Genomic DNA, 24,465 nt, shown 5'->3' with positions numbered 1-24,465 from the left:
AGACCAGGGTGGCATTGAACTCAGAGATCTGCCTGCCTCTGCCTCCCGAGTGCTGGAATTAAAGACATGTAACGCCTGGCTTTGATATCATATTTAAAATAAAAATAAATCAATGTTACCACCACCAACTGGCCAAACTCAACTCTTACAATGGCTGTATTGAAATGTGAGCAAGGGATTAGAGGACATCACTCTCCAGAAAGTGGAAGACACAAAGACAACCTTAGAGAAACCCCTGAGATGCTGGATAAACTTCCCTCCCTACCTGTCCTGGGTCCATATCCCATGCATCACAGCCAAACTCCTGGCCAAACCTTCTGAGAGCCTTTTTGTCTGGTCTCACCTTCTGTTGAAATTTCCTAGAATTCCAGCCAAGTTCCCCAAGATCTCAATATCAGTTAAAAAAAAAAAATCAATAAAAAACTTCTGAGCTCCACCCCAGACTTCCTGACTCTTAATCTTTAAGAGTGGGTGTGAGCCCAGAGATCAGGTTGGTTTTGTTTTTAGAGCACCAGGAAGGTTATCACCATAGAAGCCTGGGAAATACTTCTGAGGCCTCCTAGTGTGAAGGCAGACCCATCTGGAAAGCTTCCAAAAACAGCTTGGAAATACAGGGCCCTCAGTCTCCAGGGATGGGCTTAGGTGGCTTGGGACACTATGGGTGTTTCTGACTTCTGGTTACTCTTAAAAGGCAGAGCTTCACCCCTGAGATTCTGACATGAGTAGTACTGAGCCCAGGCTGAGTGGTAGTTTCCAGCCATGCTGAAGCTTCTCACCCCAGCTTTAGGTCAGGCAGCTTGGTCACTTGGCCTCTGGGTCCTGGAATGGGAGCCATCTCCAACCGTCAGAGAAACATCATGGAGCAAGAGAAAACCTGGGTAGACAGGTGTCTTGATTCCTAATCTAACCTGAGCTACATGAAACAGATGCTAGAACGTACTGCTCGGAGTCTTCAGTTCCTTTGTTCACAACTGTCCTCTCCATTTCTAGTTCTGTCTCCATCAGTTTCTTTGTTCATGTCTGGGTCACTTGGGCTGGGTGAAGACATGTGTACCTCCAGGCAACCGCATGTCGTCTGCTCGGAACTCAATGCTTACAAGAATCAAGAAGGATTAAGTCACACCATCTCACCCAAAGACCCTTCTGCATGGCCAGCTAACCCTTTCTGAAGGATGCTGGGATCTGTGTTTTACACCTACATAGTGGAAGAGTTATCAGGAGGACCAGAGGAAATCACAGGTATTCCAGTACAAGAGAGTAAATAGGATCAGTCATTGAAAGACTTCAGTCACCATAAAGTATAATCTCTTTTCATGTGGAAATCCAGCTAGAGAGGTAGAGTCCTTTGTCCAAGGTCACGTAGTCTGAACTCTTCCTGACTTAAACTAACATCTCTGCCCTCATACCCAGATAAATTCATAAATAAATAATGATATATTTGGGTTTTGGCTTTTGTTTTTGAGACAAATTCTTATGTAGCCCAGGCAGGCCTAAAACTCTTGCTCCTCAGTTGAGTGTGGTGGCATATGACTTTAATCTAGCACTCAGGAGACAGAGGCACTTGAATCCAGAAGTTCTAGGCCAGGCAAAATTGGGATGGGAGTTTTGTAGAGTTATACTTGGCTTTGTGTGTGTGTATCATTGTTGTTAGGCAAATAAAGTCTTTGATAAAATGGCTGACTCTAGGTCTTGCTCACCACTCTGAAGTGTTTAAAATTGATAGCTAAATCTGGAAAATTGGATTGTATTGGATTTATGCAAGGTAGGGGTTCTGATAGACAGATCATGGGAGGACCAGAAGGATGGAATTGCCTTAAGAGACAGAGAGAGAGAGAGAGAGAGAGAGAGAGAGAGAGAGAGAGAGAGAGAGAGAGAGAGAGCCATACTGCAGAGGCCCACCCTGAACTCGAAATCCTCCTGTCTCAGTCTTCTAAGTACTGATTACATACCTGTGCCACCCTGCCCAGCAGCCCAGTGGCAAGCTCTACACAGCAGAGTCGGAGGTTAGTAAGTAACGCCACATTCTCATAATTCCTGATTGTTCTGTCAGGAAGTGGTCTGTTTTTCTCTTCTTGGCCTGGTCAATGATGATGGACTCTGTTTACTGTCTGGTCTCCTATCACTGGAAGGCAGGACTTTGGAGTTGCTTTGGTGACTCCCTTTTGTTAGCTAAGCCGAACCCTCTAGAAAGAAAACCTTTAGGGTTCCGAGCTGCCCGGATTTGCCGATCAGGAAACTGTGCTCAGAGACATGAAGCTGATGCTCCAAGGTCACTCAGGGGCTGGCTCCTGACCACCATCCCCATTCACGCGGCTTCTAAAGGACGCAGACACACAATCCTAGGTGGTACCGGCGCTCTCTGCTACCTCGTGCCCTTAGCTAACGCTTCTCCTGCGACCTCTTCTGTATCTGCTAAAGAGAATGTGCGTCTGGCAGTATTGCTCCAACCCCCGTGCATCTGTTATGGTTGCGGTTTGAAGAGACACGTGCTACCCGAGTGAATGAATTGCACGTCCCCACCCCCGCCGACAGCCAATCAGGATGAGCTTCCAGACGGACCACTTCCGTCTATTGCGGTCTCTGGCCGCGCCAGAAGGCCCACGTGAGGCTTACAAGAATAGGGAGTAGGCGGTGGCGCGTAGGGGGTGGGTTCTTCCCGCCTATTCACCAATCAGAAAGTCCTTCGGGGACGCGGAGGGCGGAGCCGACGTGAGGCGCCAACGCTTAAACGCGAGGGGTAGGTGGGTGCAGGGAGGAGACCTGAAAGGGGAGCGGTGAATGATAGGGCCATTCATCCAATCTTTAGAGGGGTTGGGCTGTATCAACCAATGGAAAGTCTTGAGGGCGGAGCCAGTGCTGCAGCAAGTTTGGTTGCGCGGAGACCGCAGCTGTTCCCTGTCAGTGGAGGCAGCGGCCGTCAGAGGCGGTGGCCACGGCTTGAGGCGGCGGGGCGAAGGTGAGTGTCCGCGGCGTTCTGCACCTTACTCTTCCTGCTGCAGGTCGCTGTGAGTGGGAACGCACCTGCACCGGCACCGGCGCCGGGGACGCTTATGTAAGGGTTGCGCGCGCCAAGGCGACGTGGGTACCGCGAGTGTCGCCTAGAGGAGACGGCTGCCTGTGTTACACGACGCGGCGCGACACGACGTGCACAGTCCCTCCCCCACCTCAGGCACCGGGTAGCACAAACCCGCCCCCTCCTTTGCTCCGGGCTCCCAGGAGCCCCTGGCTGCCGGGGCATCCATCAGGCGCAGGCGAATTGTCCCGCCCCTTTGGCGGCCCACATTGACCTCAATCCTGCTCTCAGGGGCCCATTTTCCAGATAGAGAAACTGACGCTTCAAGCCCTAAAGTGCTTCGCGCCAGCTTGCTGTGAAGGCTCGAACTCCAGTCTGTCAGAATGGGGCGCTTTAGTAGTCCTCATCATACTGAATTTGAAATCCATGCCGGGAACGTTAAGATAGACTTTTCCTTGTCCCTCATGTTTACACTATGTCTCCGGGGAAAGCTCCTGGGAACCCATGGGTTCTACCATGGTTCAGGTGTGGAAAGACTTCTGAGGCTTCCAAGATTCAGTAATCAATCGCCCAAAGGCACAACCCGTTATTTCTACAGCTTATAAGAGTTTACGAAGTGCTTTTGGGAAGTGCCCTTCCGAGAAGCTCTTGCTTTGAGGACTTGTATTTGCAGGTTCCTCCCAGAATGACTTGCCCTGTGTACTTTGAGGGAGTTGTTTTACCTTTGTAGGGCTCTTTCCTCATCTCACAAGCTTTCGAATCAAGCAAGATTCCTAGGTCTCTGGCAGCTTTGAAATTCTTAAAAATCTGAAAGTCTCTTAAATTTATGAAAGCGGTCATCCAGACTAGGTCCTCCCATTCTTCATCTGAGAAAACTGAAGCTCAAAGAGCCAACTAGATAGACTCAGTCTCTAGATCACAGTAAGAGCCCCTAGTCTTTGTCCTGTGCTTTCTGTTGCTCCCTCACCCACTGCCTCCAGCAATCCTGGCTCTAGTCTCCTGCATGTCACCCTTTCCCTGTATATGATGCAAATGTTCATGTTGGGGGTGGGCAGGCTGAGCCTTCCACCTGCTTGCAGCTAAAGCTTGTTATTTGCCTGTTCTTCACTGTTAACTCTCAAAGTCTTTTCATTTTTGGAGACAAGATCTTGCAATGTAGCCCAGGCTGCCTCTGAACTCATGATCCTCCTGTCCCTCCTGTCCTTCTCAAGTGCTGGGGATATAACCACATGCCAACAGTCACATCCCTAAGTCTTTCTTTATTTTATTTATATTTGGTTTTTCTAGACAAGTTTTTTTCTATGTAGCTCTGGCTATCCTAGAACTCACTCTATAGACCAGATGCCTTATTCAGGTCACTGTATTTCTAGAAAATTCTTATGGGCCTTCTCTTTTGTTGCCTTTGGTAGCATGTTACCTCTTTTGAATGAGTCCCTACTTTTTGTGTTCTAGAAGTGCCTGGCTGCTCCTACAATAGTGTTGAGCTGTATAGTGAGATTGAACTAATGTCTGAGACTGCTGAAGTACAGGCTGCTCCTGAGGTTTAGAGGCAGTTGTGTGGAGAAAGTGCTTCGGGGCTGATTTCTTGTCCAGAGGCATTATATGCAGAACTTGCACCTTTTCATTCACTGGGACCTCACCTGAGCCAGTGGCTACATGCCATGAAGGAGGACCTGAAAGTAGAAGATAGGAAATTGGCAAAGAGAATGAACTGTTCACTTATTGACTGGGAAGTTTGCCTCAGTTGGCTTTTCAAGTGACTGGACATAATGGCCTGTGCTTGCAGTTCCAGCCCTTAAGAGGTAAGGTGAAGGGATGAAAATCTGAGACCAACCCTAGTCACATAGTTCCAGGCTATCCTCAATGGTACAGTGTGACCCTGCTTCCTTCTTGTTTGGTTCTTGCTCAACCAAACCAGACTTTAATGTCTTACCCCTGACCTCTTGAACTCAAGGCCACTTCCTTAGCTGCTTTGGAGACTATTCTTCAAGCTGCTTTTTGGTGTCTGTCCTCTGCTTTTTATTTCTAATGACCTTATTTTCTTCAGGACCTTTCTTCTTGTTCTGTCAAAATTTAAACTATTCTTCAAAACTAGTGGCTTTTCTGAATTAAGCTTGCCAATCTATTCAGTTGGATATGACTCTATTTTAGTATGATGATGATGTTACTAATTATAAAAGTCAACATGTGTGTATTTGTGTGTACATGTGTGTGTGTTGGTGTGTATGTGTGTGCTGCCACTCTGTGATAGGGACTTTGCATACAAAGAGGCGACACAGTTCATTCAAAGTCATACAAATATGAATGGCATGCTGAAACTAGCCCGAGGTTCAGGTCTTGCTAGCTGCTTCTCATGGTTCATCTCATATTTGTTTTCTAAAGTTGGTTCATAACAATTTATTGGCACTTTTTGGGCAGAGCCTTTTGGCATGGTTCTCTATGTAAAAGAGTACTTAGTAAATGTTTTATTGAATTAAATGCCGTAAACATTCTATTTCATTTTGACATAATCTATCATGGTGACTGGTTTTCTGTAGACAAGTGAGCTTACTGGTCTGTTTCCCACTTTGGTGTTTATTGACCAGTGGCCTGAGCAGCCCACAAGTGGTCTTTAGAAAAGAAGACGTCTACAGAGTATTCAAAGTAGCTGTACACTTCCTTTGTGTTCCTGGGTTGGGGGGTTGCTTAAACATTTAGGTGTGCTCTTAAGTACGGCAAGGAGGGGCCTCAGCAAGAGAGGATAGGGTAAGGTGGTGGATAGAAGATGCATGGCAGGTCACGTAGGCCTGTGCTTCATTAGTGTCAAGTTGCACAGTGAGATAAGCCAGCATCTGAGAATCAATTAGGAGTGCAGGTAGCTCTTGAGGATTAGATGCAGCTGCCTGGAGAAAGTACATCTGGAGCTGGATGGAGGAGAGAGGAAAGAAAAAACACTTTGGAGGAAATAACCTGTATGAGTTTTGTTCTTTCAGGCGAGTGTTTTACTTCATGGTTATTGAATGTTGGCCCTCATCAGAACATGCCTGTTTCCTCTTTTGGTGCCTAGGGTCCAAAAATAGTAGTATTTTTGTATTACTGTATTACTGTATTACTGAGCTACATCCTAGCCTTGTTTATATATATTTATTTATTTATTTATTTTTTATTTTATGTGTATAGATGTTTTGCATGCATGTATGAATATGTACCATGAATGTGCTTAGTGCCCATGCAGCCCAGAAAGTGTAATATTCCCTGGAACTGAAGTTACAGGAAGGTTTTGTGCTGTCATGTGCTTGTGGGAACTGTACCTGAGCCTTCTGAAAGAACAAATGCTTTTTTTCTTTCTTTCTTTCTTTCTTTCTTTTTTTTTTTTTTTTTTTTACACCATTGAGCCATGTTTCCAGCTCCCTTTTAGTTTTTATTTGGAGACAGAGGCTTTGAATTTATGATTTTTCTTCTACCTCTGTGTAGGCATATGTAGTGGCATTGGTGACCCTTATAGAACAAGCAGTGTGCACACTCCCAGTGTTCCTGACATTCCTAGGTTTTCTGGGGAGTATATGGAGAAATGAGGATAATAACCTTTCCCCCCCCTCTTTTACTTCAGCTAGCATCTGTCTTCTGGAGAGCCGACAGCACCAATGGTGAGTTCTGAGCCTGAGCCCCATCTGTCATTGGGTTGCATGGGAGTTTCTTGAAGATACTGTAGTCCTAATATGCACATGTCATCTCTTAAGTTCAGTCAGTACAAAAGGACACACTCTTGGTTTTGGGAAAGTCTCCACTTCATCTTGATCTCTGTGTTTTTCTGGGTTTTCACAGGAAGGTGACATCTGGCAAGCTCCAGTTGGCTTCTGGCCAGCTGCAGCAGGAGGTCCTTTTTCTGGAAGGGTGTGACTTGGGAAGCTGGGCAGGGGATAGTGCTGCTGACTTACAGGAAGCATCCCTTCTGTGCAGCCTTTGAGAAGACCCCATATTCAGAGACAGGCATTCGGCAGTGGCACTCAGCTGTGAAGAGCACAGGCTACTGACTAGGCTTGGACATGGTCAGCTGTGACATGAGAGGAGGCTGTGTCACCTAGTTGTAAAAAACACTTGATGAATTTCTCTGATGTCTAGCAGTCACAGGAGAAGGCCTGAAAGCAGAATTGTCCCTTTTTCTGCATACCTAGCATTCAGCAGCACTGTCCTCTAAAACTTGCCACTTACGTTTGTTTTGTTTTTGAGACAGGGTTTCTCAGTGCAGTCCTGGCTGTCCTGGAACTGTCTCTATAGACCAGGCTGGCCTTGAACTCAGAATTTTTCCTATCTCTGCCTCCTGAGTAAAGGCATGTACCATCATGCCCAGTAAACCTATCATTCTTCAATGCTTCTCCCTTGGGGTTTCTCTAGGTTACAGTCATTGGGAAATCAATGTGTGCATCTGCTCACCCTGAGTTCTAATGCAATGGCTTGGGCCCATGTCTGTCTCTGGTTTGTAAGAAGAGACACTCTTTTCCTCTCTCTGAGCTGTTCTCCTTGTTTCACAGCTTGGGACCCTGGGGACTTCGTTGTTCACCTTTCTCCAGAGCTTATGTTTATTGTGGGGTAGAGATCTCTTTGTACAGGGATTTTTCTTGTTTTCTACTAATTGGGCAAAGAATTTTCTCAGGATGCCCTTCTCGATTCATGAGTTCTTGAGTTATCATTCCTCCCCTTCCCCTCAAGATTTTATGTGTATGGGTGTTTTGCCTGTGCACTACATGAATACAGTTCCTGAGGAGTCCAGAAGAAGGTGCTATATCCTTCTGTAACTAGAGCTACAGATGGTTGTGTTGGGTATTGGGAACCAAACCTGAGTCTTCTGGAAGAGCACCCAGTGCTCTTAGCTGCTGACCCATTCATTTCTCCAGTCTAGAGTTGGTCACTTTTGAGATGTTCCACATTCCTCTTGTCCTAGGCCTTGGGTCAGTAGTAGGTGTTTTTAACTCTACCACAGTCTCCTTACAAAGTCCATGGAGAAAACATGGATGGGCACCTTTTGGAAATGGTCTATTCTGCTGATGTGTGACACTATCATGCTTTCCCCCACTCACTTCTCTTTTCTGGCTCTGTACACTAATCATTAGTATGGGCCAAGGTATGGAAGAAAATGAAGCCCAGAGAAGGTTCATGAGCAGAATCCAGGATGCTGATGCTGTTGTTTTTTATGACTGTCATCTTTTACAGAAGACAAATCTATCAGTTAGAAGAGAAAGTTAGTAGCCAAGAAAGGACTACTCTCGTGTTGTCAAAGTTTATTCTGCTCATCTGTTCCCAGAGCCCTGCTATTTCCCCAGAGCTTTTCTTGGTTACAGTAACCAAGACTCTGTTATCTTAGCTGTGTCCTTTCTCCTGGGGCTCTCAGAAGGAAGTGGGTGTCTGATGTTGTTATTAAGTATCCTATTAGAAGACAGAACCCAGGTTTCCCAACGCACCTTAGCCTGCAGCTTGTATGTTAGTTACTTCTTGTGTTAATTTGTTATCAGGACTCCGGCCCAGCCTGGGATATGCCAAGACTGCTGGAAATAACCTTGCTCTAGCTATGTTAGTGTAGGCTAGGCCAGACTTTTCTCCCAACCGACATGCAACATGGCATTCCAACCTGAGGTTGCAGGGAAAATTCCATGAGCTGGCTGTGCTGAGTCATGCTTAAGTCTCCTTTCCCCTGTCTGTCATTAGTCAGTCCAGGGCCTGTTGCAATTAGCTGTAAGACTGTGGCTGTCACTTCTTATATTTGGCACTTGCTTTACATTTCTGAGTGTTTTGTCCACTGATGTGCTATCCACTGATAAGAAATTTATTAATAATATATCATTAAAGTAAATGTATTTATTTTGAGAGGCATTCCTTTCCTGCATGAGAGAACTGAGATTCTGGAAGCCTCAGTGACTAGGTGAGTTTCCAGGAAGGGTGAGTAGCATGTTTGGTGCCACACCCCAGCCTGACCCATGGAGCTTTGAGAAATGCCAAATCATTCATAGTGATTTTGTTTGAAAAGTTTTTGTTTTTGTTTTTGTTTTTGAGACATGGTTTTGCTATATAGTCTTGGTTGGCTTCAAACTCCCAGAGATCTGCCTCCCTCTACCTTCTGAGTACTGGGATTAAAAAGGCAGGCACCACCATGCCAAACTGAAAAGTATGAGTTTTGCATTATTAAAATTGAAAATTAAAACATCTAGTTCTTTAAGGACTTTTAAGTTCAACTCTCTAAGTGTAAACACTGAAACTTTCCATCCTGTTTATGATTTTAGAAAAATTTAATAATCCCTTTGAAAGGCCTTTTGATTGTTAGTCTCCTTTGAATAATTGATTAAGCTCATTTGAAAGTTTTAAATTGAATTTATAAATTACAGTCACCTTCCCTTAATTATTTTATTATTTCTTCAATTGCCTGATTAAAAATCCCTTAATATTTTAATTACTCTTATAAATCTAATATATTAAGCCAACTCTTAAATTGTCTTAAACATTCCTGTTATGTTTTATTTATTTATTTTTTAAATTTTTTTTTAGTATTTACTTATTTTATTTATATGAGTACACTGTAGCTGTCTTCAGAGATGGTTGTAAGCCACCATGTGGTTGCTGGGATTTGAATTCATGACCTCTGGAAGAGCAGTCAGTGCTCTTAACCACTGAGCCATGTCTGCAGCCCTATTTTTTTTTTTTTTTAATTTTTAGGGTTTGTTTTTGAGACAATATTTTACTCTGCTGCTTAGAACTTACTATATAGCACAAGCTAGCTTTGACTTGTAGTAATCCGGCCTTAGCCTCAGGAGTATTAGAATTATAGGCATGAAGTACCATGGTCAGCCCTATACTGGTTTATTTAAGATTTATTTTATTTGTGTGTGTGTGTGTGTGTGTGTGTGTGTGTGTGTGTGTGTGTGTGTGTGTGTGTCTGTGCAGGTATAGACACATGGAGGCCAGAGGAGTCAGATCACACTGGAGCTAAAGCTGGTAGCTGTGAGCCACCTGCCTGGGTATTGGGAACTGAATGTGGGTCTTCTAAAAGGGCAATGCTTTTTGCCAAGCTAGCTTGATAGGAATATCTCTCTGTCTCCTTCACTCTCAAGTAACCACGAAACTTCTTTCTGTTTATGGAGATTGGGTTGCATATTTCTGGAACTGACTTAGGATCATTTCTACTTTGTCTGCCTTCTTTTATTCAGTATAAACATTTTAAAACATGTCCATGTATCAATAGTTCATTTATTTTTACTGTTGAATAGCTATTCTCTTACATGGACATTATATAACTTATCCCTTTACTTGGTCTTCTCAGTCACTTCCAGTTTTTGAAAATTCCAAATAAAGCTACTGGGATCATTGGTGTATAAGTCTAGTTTGGCAAGTGCTCTAGTGGTGAACTATGGCTTCAGATCTAAAATTTCTACTGGTTTGTATGTATGTGTGTGTGAGTGAATGCTGGTCAAGCACTTTAAAACTGATCTACAGTGCTTTGTCTGTGTTCAGGGTGGTTTGTTTGTGTGTTTTAATGGATATTTTTTTAGGAGTAGAATAGTTGGATCACAGGTAGCTATTAAAACCTTCTAAAGTGGTTATTTTGCTTTTTATTTCTGTCAGTAATAGAAAATTCTAGTCACTTTTCATCTTCTCCAGCATTAGAAATCAACAATTTTTTCAATTTAAAAATTTCAAATTTAAAATGTATACTATGGCATTTCATTGTGGTTTCAGCTTAGATTTTCCTAATAACTATCATGATGTGGAATGTTTTTTCATGTGTTTGTGTGCTATGAGATCAGTCTTTTCTTCTCACTGTATAGCCCAGGTTATGTATCCCAGGCTGGCTTTGAACTTGTGATCCTCCTGCCTTTGCCTCCCAAGTGCTAGAATTATAAGCATGTTCTACCATGCCTATCCAACATTCCTTAAAGCACATAGAGTACCAGCTAATGTGCAGATATAGGGAGATACTAGGGATGGACTCCAGGGCCTTATGCATGTTAGGCATGTGCTCTATTACTGGGCTACATCCCAAGCCCAACACAACAGACTTCTTTCTTTTCTTTTCTTTTCTTTTCTTTTCTTTTCTTTTCTTTTCTTTTCTCTTCTCTTCTCTTCTCTTCTCTTCTCTTCTTCTTCTTCTTCTTCTTCTTCTTCTTCTTCTTCTTCTTCTTCTTCTCTCTCTCTCTCTCTCTCTCTCTCTCTCTCTCTCTCTCTCTCTTTCTTTCGAGACAGGGTTTCTCTGTGTAGCCCTAGCTGTCCTGGAACTTTCTCTGTAGATGAGGATGGCCTTGAACTTAGAGATCTACCTGCCTCTGCTTCCTGAGTGCTGGGACTAAAGACATGTATCACCACTGCCTAGCAAAATTTCTAACACAAAATTAGTAATACTCTTTAACTCTGTACATATGCACTTAATTCTATATCTTTCTGGAATTTGGAAGCTCTGAATAAGGAAACAATTATGTGACCCATTACTTTCTTAAGAAACTTTTGGTATTTCCCCTGAAACTGGATATTTTTTTCTCATAATTTAGGGACACTTGGCTCAGATGAAATTAGGTCTTAGCTTTTGAATATGGCTATGAAGCAGATCCATGATTCACTATCATTTTGCCTCTAAATAGGGTGGCCTTACAACTCGTGGGCTCTGGATAAAAACACCATAGCTTAATTCCTTCTCCTGTAACCCCGGTTCTTTACCAGAGGCTGAAACCATGAACTGGATTTGATTTATATACTTATGGCTTTATTTCCTACAACATAGTTAGAGTTTGAATACTAAGTAAGTAGAACTTGGGTCCTTTGTGTTTGTTAAGATGTTGTTTGACCAATGACCAGTTGCAAAATTCATGTCAGTGACTCAGCAGGGCTAGAATTTGGGTCCCTGTCTTCCAAGTCTAGGTCTGGTATTCCACTCACTATTTCATACTTTCTTTTTTTCAAAAAGAGAGTGTGGAATGTAAGAATTACTTTTTGCTCAGTCAAGTTTAGTTACCAAGAAGACCTGCAACTGGAATTGGTGCTGCATACAGTCCTTCCTCTGACAGGTGACCACCTGGCCTCTCCCTGACCGCCTAGGGGAGAGTTACCAGTCTTTCTGAAGGAACCATTGCCATTAAATCTCATTAGAGCTTGAATCTGAGATGGTGAATAGATGTGGGATTCTTGTCCTGGTTCTTAGGTTGGTCCCAGGAAATTTGTGGGGGTAGAAGGTAGACCTCCTGAGAATTATTTCTGCTGTTGTTTCTCTCTCAATGTCTGGTGGTTATGTGACCTCATGTGGATAAGTATGAAGATCTACTGAGTTCTCAAGAAAAAGACCTTTAAGTTGAAGAGAAATTGGCAGGATTACATTATAGATTCTTCCTCAGCAGGATTCCCCCACCATAACTGTTTTGAATATTTTTAAAGAAATATTTATATATGGGTATTTTGCCTGCCTGTATTTGTCTATGTACCATTCCCGATGCCTGAGGAGCTAGGCATATGCACACATACATGCAGGCAAACATTCATACATATAAAATAAACCTTAAAAAGTTATTTTCAAGTGACATTTAGCCTGTTTTCTTTGTAAGAGTTTTATGAGTTTTTGCTATCCAACATTTTGATTTTGCCTGTTTTCAGTTATCTGTGGTTAACCTGTTTCCAAAAAACATAAAGTGTAAAATTCCACAAATATTTTATGTTATAAATTACTCATTGTTCTAAGTAGCATGATAAAATCTCTTGGGTGTCCTGTTTCTTACTGCCTAGGATACAAATTACCCCTTTGCTCAGTAAAGCCATACTATTTAAAAAACCCAGCTGTCAGCTGTTTCATGGCCATCTTGGTTGTTGATCAACTGTGCTGGAGTGTAGGGCTTGAGTAAGTGATCTGTCCTTGTGTAGAAGCTTTACATCATGCCACCATGCCTGTGCTGTCTGTTTTTCTTCATCTCATCATGTAGACGTTGTGTGATCTCACATTAGCACAAGAAAAGTTAGAACAAGCCAGCTGTGATAGTTTATACTTTTAATCCAAGCTCTTGAGAGGCATATGGTTGCTAAGAATGTCTGTAACTCCAGTTCCTGAGTATCTAAAGCCTTCTTATTCTTATGGCTCTGAGGGCACTGTGCATACATGGTTGCATGTGCGTGCAACACACACACACACACACACACACACACAAACACACACACACAAACATGCAAATTACCAATATTCATAAAAAGCAAAACAAAACCAAACAAAAATTTTGAGTACTGTAGCTGCTGGTCTTTTGCTACTTTGTGGGTTCTCCTTTTTTATCCACCCTTCTCCACCCTTTTTCTTCTACCCTTTCAACCCCCTAACACTAAATAGGGGAGGAAAAAAAGGATAGAGGGAAAAGGAAAGAGCTCTCTGAATAAAGTCAGCAGGCAGAAAGGGGTGGCAATGTTTGTTAGGCTACTTCCTGCTGATTAGGGGCTTCAAGTTTCTTGGGGCAAGTTTGCCCTTCACTGTCAGAATATCCAATTTCTTCTTTTCTTGTTTCTTCTTGCTCATGACTATTTAACAAACTTTAAACAACAGCAACTAACAACCAAAGACCCACCACGCCTCTCAGGGCCCTAGCATTTATATATCCCCTGAAGTGTCCCCAGAATTCCAAAAGTCACACAATTGCAGAAACTGTGTAAAGCTGGCAAAATCATACCACTGTCAGAGTACAAGGTAAATCATACTCAGCTACTATGGGCAATCTGAAGCAACCCCTCATCCCCACACCTGGGATTAAAACAAAAACATATTTTTGTAATAGTTCTGTGGTTTTTAAAGAAGCCCAAATTCTAAAATTGTCACTACATATCCCCTCCTTCTGTTTTAAGCCTTTAATTGTGCTGAGTGTAGTGGAAACTTATAAACAGAGACATTTTCAATGAAACAAATGCTTTCTGGGTCATTGGCCAAGATTGTCAGGTGATGTCTCTCACTTAGTTCTAATCTTTACTGGTTTTGATGATAGCCATAGCTCTTTATTTCCTGTAGAAATATAAGCAAATTTGTGTCCTCAACACAAAACATTTGCAGGTTTCCATTCTGATGTTAATACATCCGTACAGCATACAGCCTGATTTAATTTACTTCTTGGTTGACAAGAGGCAAACAGTTTATACTTTTTGTTGCAGTCTCAAGCCAGAACCCCAAGGCTGTTTTTTTTTGTTTATTTGTTTTTTTGTTTGTTTTCTGATGGTAAGAAATTGCCTTGGGTGTCTCTCTTGAACTTACACTCACTGGTTCAGTGGCAACCTTTGCAACATTGCCTAAAACCCCTGGAAGCCTAGGCCTTCTTTCTGGTTTATATTTAGGAAAATCATTGTTCTTAGAGATAGATATCTTGTTTATTTTTCTGGAGTGGAGTACCATATTTCCCAAAGTTAACAACACTGGGCATTTTGAGATCTAAGACCTTTAGTAGCTTGGTCAGTCTCTTTGCAAATGACTGTGTGTCCTGTAATTGAAGCACTGGGCATTTTGACATCAAAGACCTCTAGCTTGATGCATGGTACACGTTAGAACTAATATTGATCATATCCCTTATCCACTTGTCCATAGGCAGTACCTGCACCTTTAATGGTCTAATAACTTGTTATGTTCAGTATTCAAATTTTCAAATGCCAAGGTCTCAATCAGCATTTGTCTTGCTTCAAGGTCTGATATGGTTTTGTTCACAGCTGAGACTAATCTATGTAAAAAGTCAGTGAAGGCTTTTCCAGAGACTTATATATAATCCTGTAAATTAGGTGCACCTTTTCTGGCTTCCTCAACTTTGTCCTGAGCTCTTAAAGCCACAAAGTGACATTGTTCTATAGTAGTGTCTTCAAATCAAGTCTGATCTTGTATATCAGAGTACCACCCTTTGCCTAGCAACTAACTGCTTTTTAACTATATTAATTCCCCTCAATATTCCAGGCTCTTCCCTCTGACATGTTACCCACTGCAACTGTGGACTAGCCTCTACTACAGATGTCCCCTTACAGTCTTGGGGAATAATTCTATTTTGAGTGACCCAGTTATTTAGAATTTGTTTTACATAAGGCTTGTGCTTCCCATATAAGACCCGGAGCCTGTTTAAAACACCTTAGATCTATCATTTCTATAGGATGCCATTCTAACCTTCTTTTACTCTATTAGCAGGCATATACTATATGACTACTGGGAAAGCTGATGGTGATGATTTCTTTACCCCAGGCTGCCCCTCCTCCCACTCTGGCAACGAAGTTGATTTGAAATTAACCCTTTCTTTCAAAATGGACTGTTTCCTCAGCCTGTCCTCCTGCCTTTTCAGCTTTTCTTGAACCAGATCTCCTTCTGGCACACTTTCCCTCTTTTCACCTGTGGGAAACTCCTGTTCTCTTGCTCAGTCACTGGGACTGAGCCTTTTTGTCTCTCTTTTTGCAATGCTTCTAGCTTCCCAAAACCTTCCACCTCTACCCAGCTTTCCAGTTGCACAACCATTGTCCTAAACTTTTTTGAAACAATATAGGAAGAAGAGGAGAGGAGGAGGAGGAAGAGGAAGATGCCAGAAAATCCCCTCTGGGAGCAAAGCCATCCCAGCAGTAGCAGCCACAATAAGTTTTTTGTTGGCTTCTAGTGGGGAAAAAACCATTCCTTCATCTCCTGCCATTTCCTCTATGACATTTGAAACCAAATTTCTTATTCTGCCTAGTGCCATGTCCAGGTGCCACTTGAAGCCTGTTCTTTTGGCTACTTTGTATGTTCATCTTTCTTCCATCCTTCTCCAACCCTTTGTCTTCCACCCTTTCAAACCTCTAACACTAGATAGAGAAAAAAAAGGATAGAGGGGAAAGGAAAGAGGACTGAATAAAGTCAGGGATAAGAAAGGGGGTGATGTTATCGATAAGTTACATCCTGGTGATTGAGAGCTTTGAGTTCTTTGGGGACAAGTTTGATCTTCACTGTCAGGATATCTAATTTGTTCTTATTCTTGTATCTTCTTTGCTCATGACAACTTTACAAACCAAGACCAACAACAACCAAAACCAGCCAACAATCTGCCACACCCTTCAGGGCCATAGCATTTAAATACCCTCTGAAAAGTCCCCAGAATTCCAAAGTCACACAATTGCAGAAAGTATCTGCAGCTGGCAAAATCAGGCCTCTGCCAGAGCAGGAGGCAAATCATAGTCAGCTGCTGTGGACAGTCTGAAGTAGCCCCATATTCCACACCTGGGATTAAAACAAAAACATGTTCTTATAGTATTATTGTGTTTTTTTTAAGAATCCAAAATTGTCACTACAAAGCACAGTGTAAGTTATTATAGAGATTTATAATATTTTCATAGAAGTGTATTGTTCTAACTTCTATTTTACTGATTATTACTTTTAACTTTTTATAATGCTTAACCTATAAATGAAACTTTATTATAGGTAACTGTATATGGGAAAAAAAGTTCACATGGGGTTCAGTATAACTGGGAGTTTTAATCATGCCATGACATATTGAAATGTATCTCCATGGACAAGGAGGACATGGACATGGACTAGTGTTAGGGCCGACTTCACTGTACGTCTGTAGGAATTTTAAATGTAGTCTCACTGCACCTATGAGTCTATGCTTCTCCTTTAATTGATGTAGGGATGCTGTGATAAAGTGTATGAGTGAGAGTGTGGGGAGGGACCAGGAATGATGGTGCATGTCTTTCATCCCAGCACATGGTGGGCAGAGGCATAGGCAGATTGGTCTTTCTCTGAGTTTGAGACTAGCTAGTTCTATGTAGTGAGTTCCTGGACAGACAAAGCTACATAGTGAGACTCTATCTTATAACAACAGTGGCAACAGCAACAACAGAATAGGGGGGCGGCATGGGGTGGTGGGGGTGTAGGGGTGTGCAGTTTAAGAGATGGCTCTATGGTTAAGAGCATTTGCTACTCTTGCAGAGACTTGCCTATATTGATCCACAACTGACCATAACTAATTCCAAAGAGTCTCATGTCCTCCTTTGGACTCCTCAGGCACTGTAAACACAGTGTACATAGAGACAAGCAGATGCACGTACATGCCAATAAATGCTGAGGTTTGGTCTTTTGCTATGTACTGTAATGTTAAAATACTGCCCCCTCCCAAGGCTTAGTTGCCCTCAGAGATGAGAGAATCATCATGTAGACCCAAGAGACACTCTGTAACCTTGCCCCCCCCCAAGTTATTCTTGTTTGGCAAATAAAGATGCTAACAGCCTATAGCTGGGCAGGACAGAGACGGTTTTTTGGTTCCTAGGCTTGGGGGTCTGAGAAGAGACTGTGAGGAGAGAGGAAGGAGAAAGTGTGGGAAGAAGAGAAGATGCCATGGGCTAGGTGAGTCATGATAATATGGCCATTAGGGCTGGCCATTTGGAGTTAAGAGTTGCCCAGATGGAACATGACAAGTTATAATTCAGGGTTATTGATGGGGAAGTACATTCTATAGCTTAGAGGGTAGATGTCTGCCGAGCTTTAGTGATGATTAAAGCTTGTTATCAATATAAAAGTGTGTGTCTTTTATCTGGGAACTGAATAATCAAAACCCCAATGTGAGATTAAATATCTATTACAACAAATAATTTTTTAAAAGGCATATGAGAATACAGTTGGTCTTCCATATTTTGGGTCCCACATCTGTGGATTCAGACAAGTTCTTTTTCTTGTCATTATTCTCTAAGCTATAGAGTATGGTAGCTGTTTTCATGGCATTGATGTTGCTATAGGCATCCTAAGTAATTTAGACATGAAGGTTACAAGAGGATGTGTGGGGATTACATGTACACATGCCATTTTATAGAAGGAACTTGAGCATCTGTAGAGTTTGACATTTAAGATGAGACCTGGAATTAATTCGTCCTCATATACCTAGGGGTGACTGTTATTGAGAAGTCCAACTTGAAGTATAGTGGATCAAACAAGTATATGAAGGTATTCAAATGACTGTTCTTACAGCAGAAATTTGGAAGTTACCAAAATGTTCATAGAAGATGGTTTTCTATATGTATTCTGTTTGGGGTAATGTAATATGGCCTTTAAAAATAGCTCTTGTACCCTAATCAGACAGTCACTCTAGTTTTATTACCACAGAACAAGACCTATGAAACTGAGTGTTTTTCTGGATGCTAGAAATACAACTTTGCACTTCAGTTTTTTTTCCAGTATGTTTTAGTTTAGTTTAGCCTTGGTTTTGAGGTAATGAAATTGACCCCAGGACCTTGTATATGTTAAGCAAGCTAAACAAGCTAAGCAAGCATTTCACTGTTGAGTTATACCCCTAGCCATTTTAATATTTAAATAATTACTCAAATAATTTTTTTATTTTTAAATAGAGAATATTCCCCACCCCCTTTCTCCTGTCTCTTTTTCTAAAAAAGGGTTTCTCTACATAGTGCTGGCTGTCCTTGAACTCACAGAGATCCACCTGCCTCAGCCTCTCAAGCACTGGGGTTAAAGCTGTGCACCATCATGCCAGACTGAGAAGAATATTACTATGTAATAGTACTTGGCATTTAAGGTTGAATGCAAAGTACTTAACTATTAACTCTTACCTGTTTTCTCTGAAAGTTTGTTTTGGAGGCTGACAACCCCTTTTCTAAATGCCACATAAGGTATTGATCTCTGAGGAATAGCAGAGTAAGAATGGTGAATTTGGTCAAAATCTTTCTGTTCAGAACTCTGGAAATTAACCAGAAGTGTGCAACAATTGAGATATATTTATCCAATAAAAGTGACTGAAACATATATTCTTGTTTCAACAACAAAAAAATAAGTCATACACAAAAGAAAAAACTCATCAGTAGAAACTGTTCCCAAAGAAGCCTAGATAGTAGATTCTCTAGTACAGTGGTTCTCAACCTTCCTAATGCTGAGACTTTTAAAACAGTTCCTTGTGTCGCAGTGACTCCCAACTATAAAATTATTTCATTGCTACTTCATAATTTTGTTACTGTTATGAATCATAATGTAAATATTTAATAAGCAGGATATCTGATGATATCCACCTAGACAAAGGCTTAAATGTTCCATTGTTTTTATTCTTTTCTCTTTTAAAGGTTTATTTATTATGTATACAATACTCTGCCTGCATGTATGCCTGCAAACCAGAAGAGTGTACCAGAACTCATTATAGATGGTAGTGAACTACCATGTAGTTGCTGGGGATTGAACTCAGGACCTCTGGAAGAGCAGCCAGTGCTCTTAACCTCTGAGCCATCTCTTCAGCTCCTTAAATGTTCTATTTTAAATAAATCTAAAGAACTAAAGGAAAATATGAAAGGCAAAAACCAAAACCAACCTCTGAAAAGAGATCATCAGCATATGTCAGACAGGACAAAAGAGAACCACATAGATGCTCTGGAGCTGAAGCTGTCACTAGTGGAGATGAACAACAGAGCGAGGAGATGCAAGAACCAGCAGAGTTGAGAACAGGCAAGTGGAGCACATCTCACCTGAGAATCAGAAAGAAGAATGAATGGGAAGGAGCAAGATCTTAGAGACAAGCAGTAGTCAAGTGAATCAACACACACGGTGGGGATTCTAGTCTAAAAAGAAAAGAGATGCTCAGACTCGGAAAAAAATCGTAGCTAGAAACTTTCCAAACTTAATGAAAAAATAGTCTAAATATCTAAATACCTCAGTGAACTACAACTAGGATCAATTCAGAGAACCACTCAGGTCTGTCATAGTTGAAACTGTGAGATAAAATGTGCTAACAAAACATGAACAAGGGGGCCACCAATAAGTTCAGTCACTCTTTTCTCCCCATAAGCCAAAGTGGCTAGAAGATAAACATCAGTGCCTTGTGAGGAAAAACTTTCAGCTGTGATTACCTCCTTGCTTGAGTTGTAAATGGACTGGACCTCCCATCTTTAGTAATGGTTTGTTAGTTAATATTCTGAATAACAATTGGTCAAACTCCTTTACATTTTTGTGGTTCTGAGACTTGAATCCAAGACTGTGTGTATGCCTGGCATGCTTTTTAGCATAGAACTACACCTCTAGCCTTCTTTTACGTTGTTGTTTATAGACTGAATTTCATGTAACTTGGGCTGGCCTCCAACTCAGTATGTAGCCTACTATGATCTTTTGCTTATATATTTTGATATATATGATTTTTTGCTTATATATTTTAATGTAGATGAATGTTTTGCCAGCATGTTTGTAAATTTTGTATATGCAGTGCTCATGGAGGCCAGAAGAGGACATCACAACACCTGAAGCCGGCATTACAAATGGTTTCAAACTGCCATGTGGGTGCTGGGAACTGAACCCTGGTCCTTTGCAAGTGTATGACATATTCTTTTACTTTTCTTTAATTGGATAATTTTTTATTGACATTTCAAATGTTATTTCCTTTTCTGGTTCCCCACCCCCACCCCGGAAGCCCCCTATCCCATCCCCCCTTCCCCTGCTTCTATAAGGATGCTCTCCCACCTTCCTGCCCTGGCATTCCCCTACACTGGGGCATTGAACCTTCACAGGACCAAGGGCCTCTCCTCCCATTAATGTCCAACAAGGTCATCCTCTGCTTCATATGTAGCTGGAGCCATGGGTCCCCCTATGTGTACTCTTTGGTTGGTGGTTTAGTCCCTGGGAACTCTGGGGTGTCTGATTGGTATTGTTGTTCTGAATGGGATGCAAACCTCTTCAGCTCCTTCAGTCTTTTCTCTAACTCCTCCGTTGGGAACCCTGTGCTCAGACCAATGGTTGGCTGTGAGTATCCTATTTGTCAGACTCTGGCAGAGCCTCTCAGGAAACAGCTATATCAGGTACATGATGAACTGTTGAGTCTATCCTAACCTTTAATTCTTGATCCTCCTACTTCTACCTCCTAAGTGCTGGGATTACAGGTGCTCACTATCATGCCCAGTACCCCCTTTCACTTTTTATTTTGAGACAGGAAATTTTTGCTAATTTGCTATGCTCATCTTAAACTCACCATATATAGCTCCACAGGCCCTGAACTTGTGAACCTTTTGTTTCAGCCTCCAGAACAGCTGAGATTACAGTGATGTACTGTTAGGTCTGGCTAGCAATTCACTCTTTGCTCAAGAAAAAGGAGACCAAATTAAGAATTCAATAATGGCAGGCTTTTCCTGTCTATCAGCCATCCAGGTTCAACCACATATTGGGATTTGATCATAACTGGAACCCCCAAACATACCCATGGAAGTAGCTTTTCCTGCGTTGGCACTATTTTCTTTCTCTGTGTGTGATTTTATAGTTAATAATGTTTCATGGAGCAGATCTCACTGGGCCTGGTGAATGCAGAAGTTCCTGTAGTTGTTGATAAACTTCAGGTTCAGAGAGATAAGTATTTCGTAGGAATACATTTTCAGGGGACAAAATTATAAGTCAGCTTAAGACTCCTAAATGGATTCATTTTTTTGATTCTGGAACCAGGCCACACTTCATTCTACAAAATAAAATAAATGTTCCAATGTGCCAGATTTGGGAAATTGTTTTTATAGACAGAAAAATGGCTGAAGACAGAAGAAACAAAAACCAAAAGGCAATTTGGTTGTTTTAAGTTTTTTTTTTTTTTTTTTTTTTCTAAGGCTCCACCTTAGGGACAGAACAATAGAAAAATAAATGACTGGTTACCTCTAGATTCCTGAAGTTGAAGGCTGAGGGTGCCTCTTTATCATACCAGTTGAAGCTGGTCTGTTTGCAAAATTTGGCTGTTAGCTTTCTAATCCTGATTGTCAGGTCCACAGCTTAGTTTTAGCTTAATGGAACCTCAGCATGAGTGATTTCATTCTGATTGTTAGTCAATAGTCTTTTGGGACCCAGTTCAGGAGCTTAGTTCAAAGCAGTGGTCTCCTGTAGATTTAATTTAACATGCTAGAGCCAAATTTCTTTTTTCTTGAGACAGTGTCTTGGCTGGCCTGCAGTTTGCCATGTGATTGAGGATGACCTGACCTCCTGATCGCCTTACCTCAGCTTTCTATTTTCTGAGAATACAGGCATGGTCTGCCATATTTGGTTAGCAGTCCTGATTTGTTGTTGCTTTTCAAGAGAGGGTTTCTCTGTATAGTCCTGGCTGTCCTGGAATTTCTCTCTGTAAATTAGCCTGGCCTCAAACTCAGAGATCCACTTGCCTCTGCTTCTAAGTCATGGGATTTAAAGTGTACACCATTACATTTGGCTCAGTCCTGAAAAAAAAAAAATTAAATTAAAGTAGATCCTTTATTAGGAGACATCTGTGGCTATAGAGGAATTATATGAAGATGGGAACTTAATTCAGAGAAAAATAGGAAATGGTTTAATTTTACCATTGTCTTTTCAACACAGTCCTGATATTTTACATAGGATTCTTAAAATATGTCACATGTTTATAGGGGCATTAAGGTTGTCCTTACAGGATCAAATGTGATAACTCATTCGAAGTGTCACAAATTTATTTATCCCTTGTACTACTGGAAAACTGGTTGCTGTGTGAAAGGTCTCCATGGGAGAAGCTACCATGGGAGTCCCTGTGGAGAGCAGGCTGTGAGTACAGGGATCTATGGGCTTAGGGTTATCTGGTAAGTAAGAGGAGTACTGAGGAGGAGTAGGCCTTTGAACTTTTGTCACAGTGGGGTTGAGCAAGAAGAGAGAAGGGCACCCAGGCAGTTGCACCCTGGGGGGAAGACATGCTTATCAAAAAGCCAGGCTTTTAAACTGGATCAGATGTTCAGGTCATCTTTAGTTACAGAACAAACTGTATGTTGGTCAGCCTGAGCTGCAGGAGACCCTGTAAAAAGAAGAGTCAAGTGTGGACCTGAAGGTGCTGGAATCCCTGAGAGGAAGAAGCTTGGGCCTGCTTCTCTATGTCAATGTGAAAGCACAGGTCTTACCTCAAGGAGGATAAAATAAGTTTATTCTGAAGCCTAATAGGGGTGAGCAACCATGTCCCAGGGACACAGATTTATGTTATACCAGATTCTATGCTTTTTTCATGTGGAAGCAACTTTATGAAGTTTTTGTAGTAACAGGTAAAGTCATAAATCAAGACATTTTAAAATACATTGGTGGAAATATCACAGAGGTGCATTACAGTAAAATGTAGAAATTGAATCTGTAGACCTCAGTTGTTATCTGATGATGTTCTTAGCATTTGGGTCAGTGGAAGCTAGTAGTCTGCTAAGTTAATACATTCTAGAAGGTTTTTAATCTGTTAGTTACAGAATGTTAGGTCTGACACATAGGTAAATAAAGAATGACTATTTAGGGGGCTAAAACTAGTCAAAGATAATTTGTAATTAGGCTCTAGACCTGCAATGTTCCAACATTGGACCTTCCATTGTTCCAAGCCACATCATTGGTTTCTAATTTGTCAGTCAGCCTTTGCAGACACAGCTTTGTACTGGCTAGTTTTGTGTGTCAACTTGACACAAACTGGAGTTATCACAGAGATAGGAGACTCCCTTGATGAAATGCCCCCATGAGATCCAGCTGTAAGACATTTTCTCAATTGGTGATCAAGCGGTGAGGGCCCAGCCCATTGTGGGTGGTGCCATCCCTGGGCTGGTAGTCATGGGTTCTATAAGAAAGCAGGCTGAGCAAGCCAGGGGAAGCAAGCCAGTAAGCAGCATTCATCCATGGCTTCTACATCTACTCCTGCCTCCAAGTTCCTACCCTGTGTGAGTTCTTGTACTGACTTCCTTTGGTGATGAACAGCAATGTGGAAGTGTAAGTTGAATAAACTTTTTCGTACCCAACTTGCTTCTTGGTCATGATGTTTTGTGCAAGAATAGAAAACCTGACTAATACAAGGTTTCTTCCAGTAATATGAACATGGGGTTTGAGTTTTTTGGCACTCTACCACTGAGCTTCATTCTAGCGCTCTATCTGTCTGTCTGTCTGTCTGTCCGCCCGTCCATCCATCCATCCATCCATCCATCCATCCATCCATCCATCTATCTATTATTTGCTTTGTCTTTGAGACACAGTCTCTCTACCTAACATAAAGATAATAAAAAGGTTTTTAAAATTTTATGTACATGAGTGCTCTCTGCATGTACACCTGCATGCCAGAAGAGGGTATCAAAATTTATTATAGATGGTTTAGCTACCATATGGTTGTTGGGAATTGAACCTCTGGAAGAGAAGCTGGTGCTCCTAACTGCTGAGCTAATCTCTAGCCCTCCAATAAAAAACATTTTTAAGATGGCTGGAAATGTATCTTAGGGGTGACAGAGCATTTGTCTAACAAGCTCAAGATTAAAAGAGGCTGGCCAGTGATGGTGTATGCCTTTAATTCTGGCTCTAGGGAGACAGAGACAGGTGTATCTCTTGAATTTAAGCCCAGCCTGCTCTATGGAGCAAGTTCTAGGATGGTCAGAGAGACCATGTATGGAAAAACAAAAAAAATAAACCCAAACAAATATTAAATTAGTTGGGCCAGTTGTGATGGTGTGTGCCTTTAATCCCAGCACTCGAGGAAAAGGCAAGCAGATCTCTTGTGAGTTCTGGCCAATCTGGTCTACAT

The 24,465-nt window shown here is 41.7% G+C and overlaps 1 protein-coding gene across 3 annotated transcripts in view; it reads left to right on the top strand.

Moving 5' to 3' along the window:
• The first annotated feature begins 2,861 nt into the window (after positions 1–2,861).
• Positions 2,862–24,465, top strand: part of PC (pyruvate carboxylase) — a 93,868-nt gene continuing 72,264 nt past the window's right edge. Inside the window, exons 1-2 of one of the 3 annotated variants that reach the window (XM_080912613.1) lie at positions 2,907–2,956; positions 6,603–6,639. In XM_080912613.1, coding sequence (XP_080768739.1) covers positions 6,637–6,639 — 3 coding nt within the window. In that variant the 5' untranslated portion in view covers positions 2,907–2,956; positions 6,603–6,636. Of the gene's footprint in view, positions 2,957–6,602; positions 6,640–17,309; positions 17,328–24,465 lie in introns of those variants that run through there. The other 2 variants (XM_080912614.1, XM_080912616.1) reach the window with 2 other exon arrangements.

This window comes from Micromys minutus (assembly GCF_963924665.1).
Source record: "Micromys minutus genome assembly, chromosome: 2".
In the NCBI taxonomy this organism is placed as follows: Eukaryota; Metazoa; Chordata; class Mammalia; order Rodentia; family Muridae; genus Micromys; species Micromys minutus.
The sequence above is the reverse complement of the archived record's forward strand: the minus strand, read 5'-3'. Positions and strand labels throughout refer to the sequence as shown.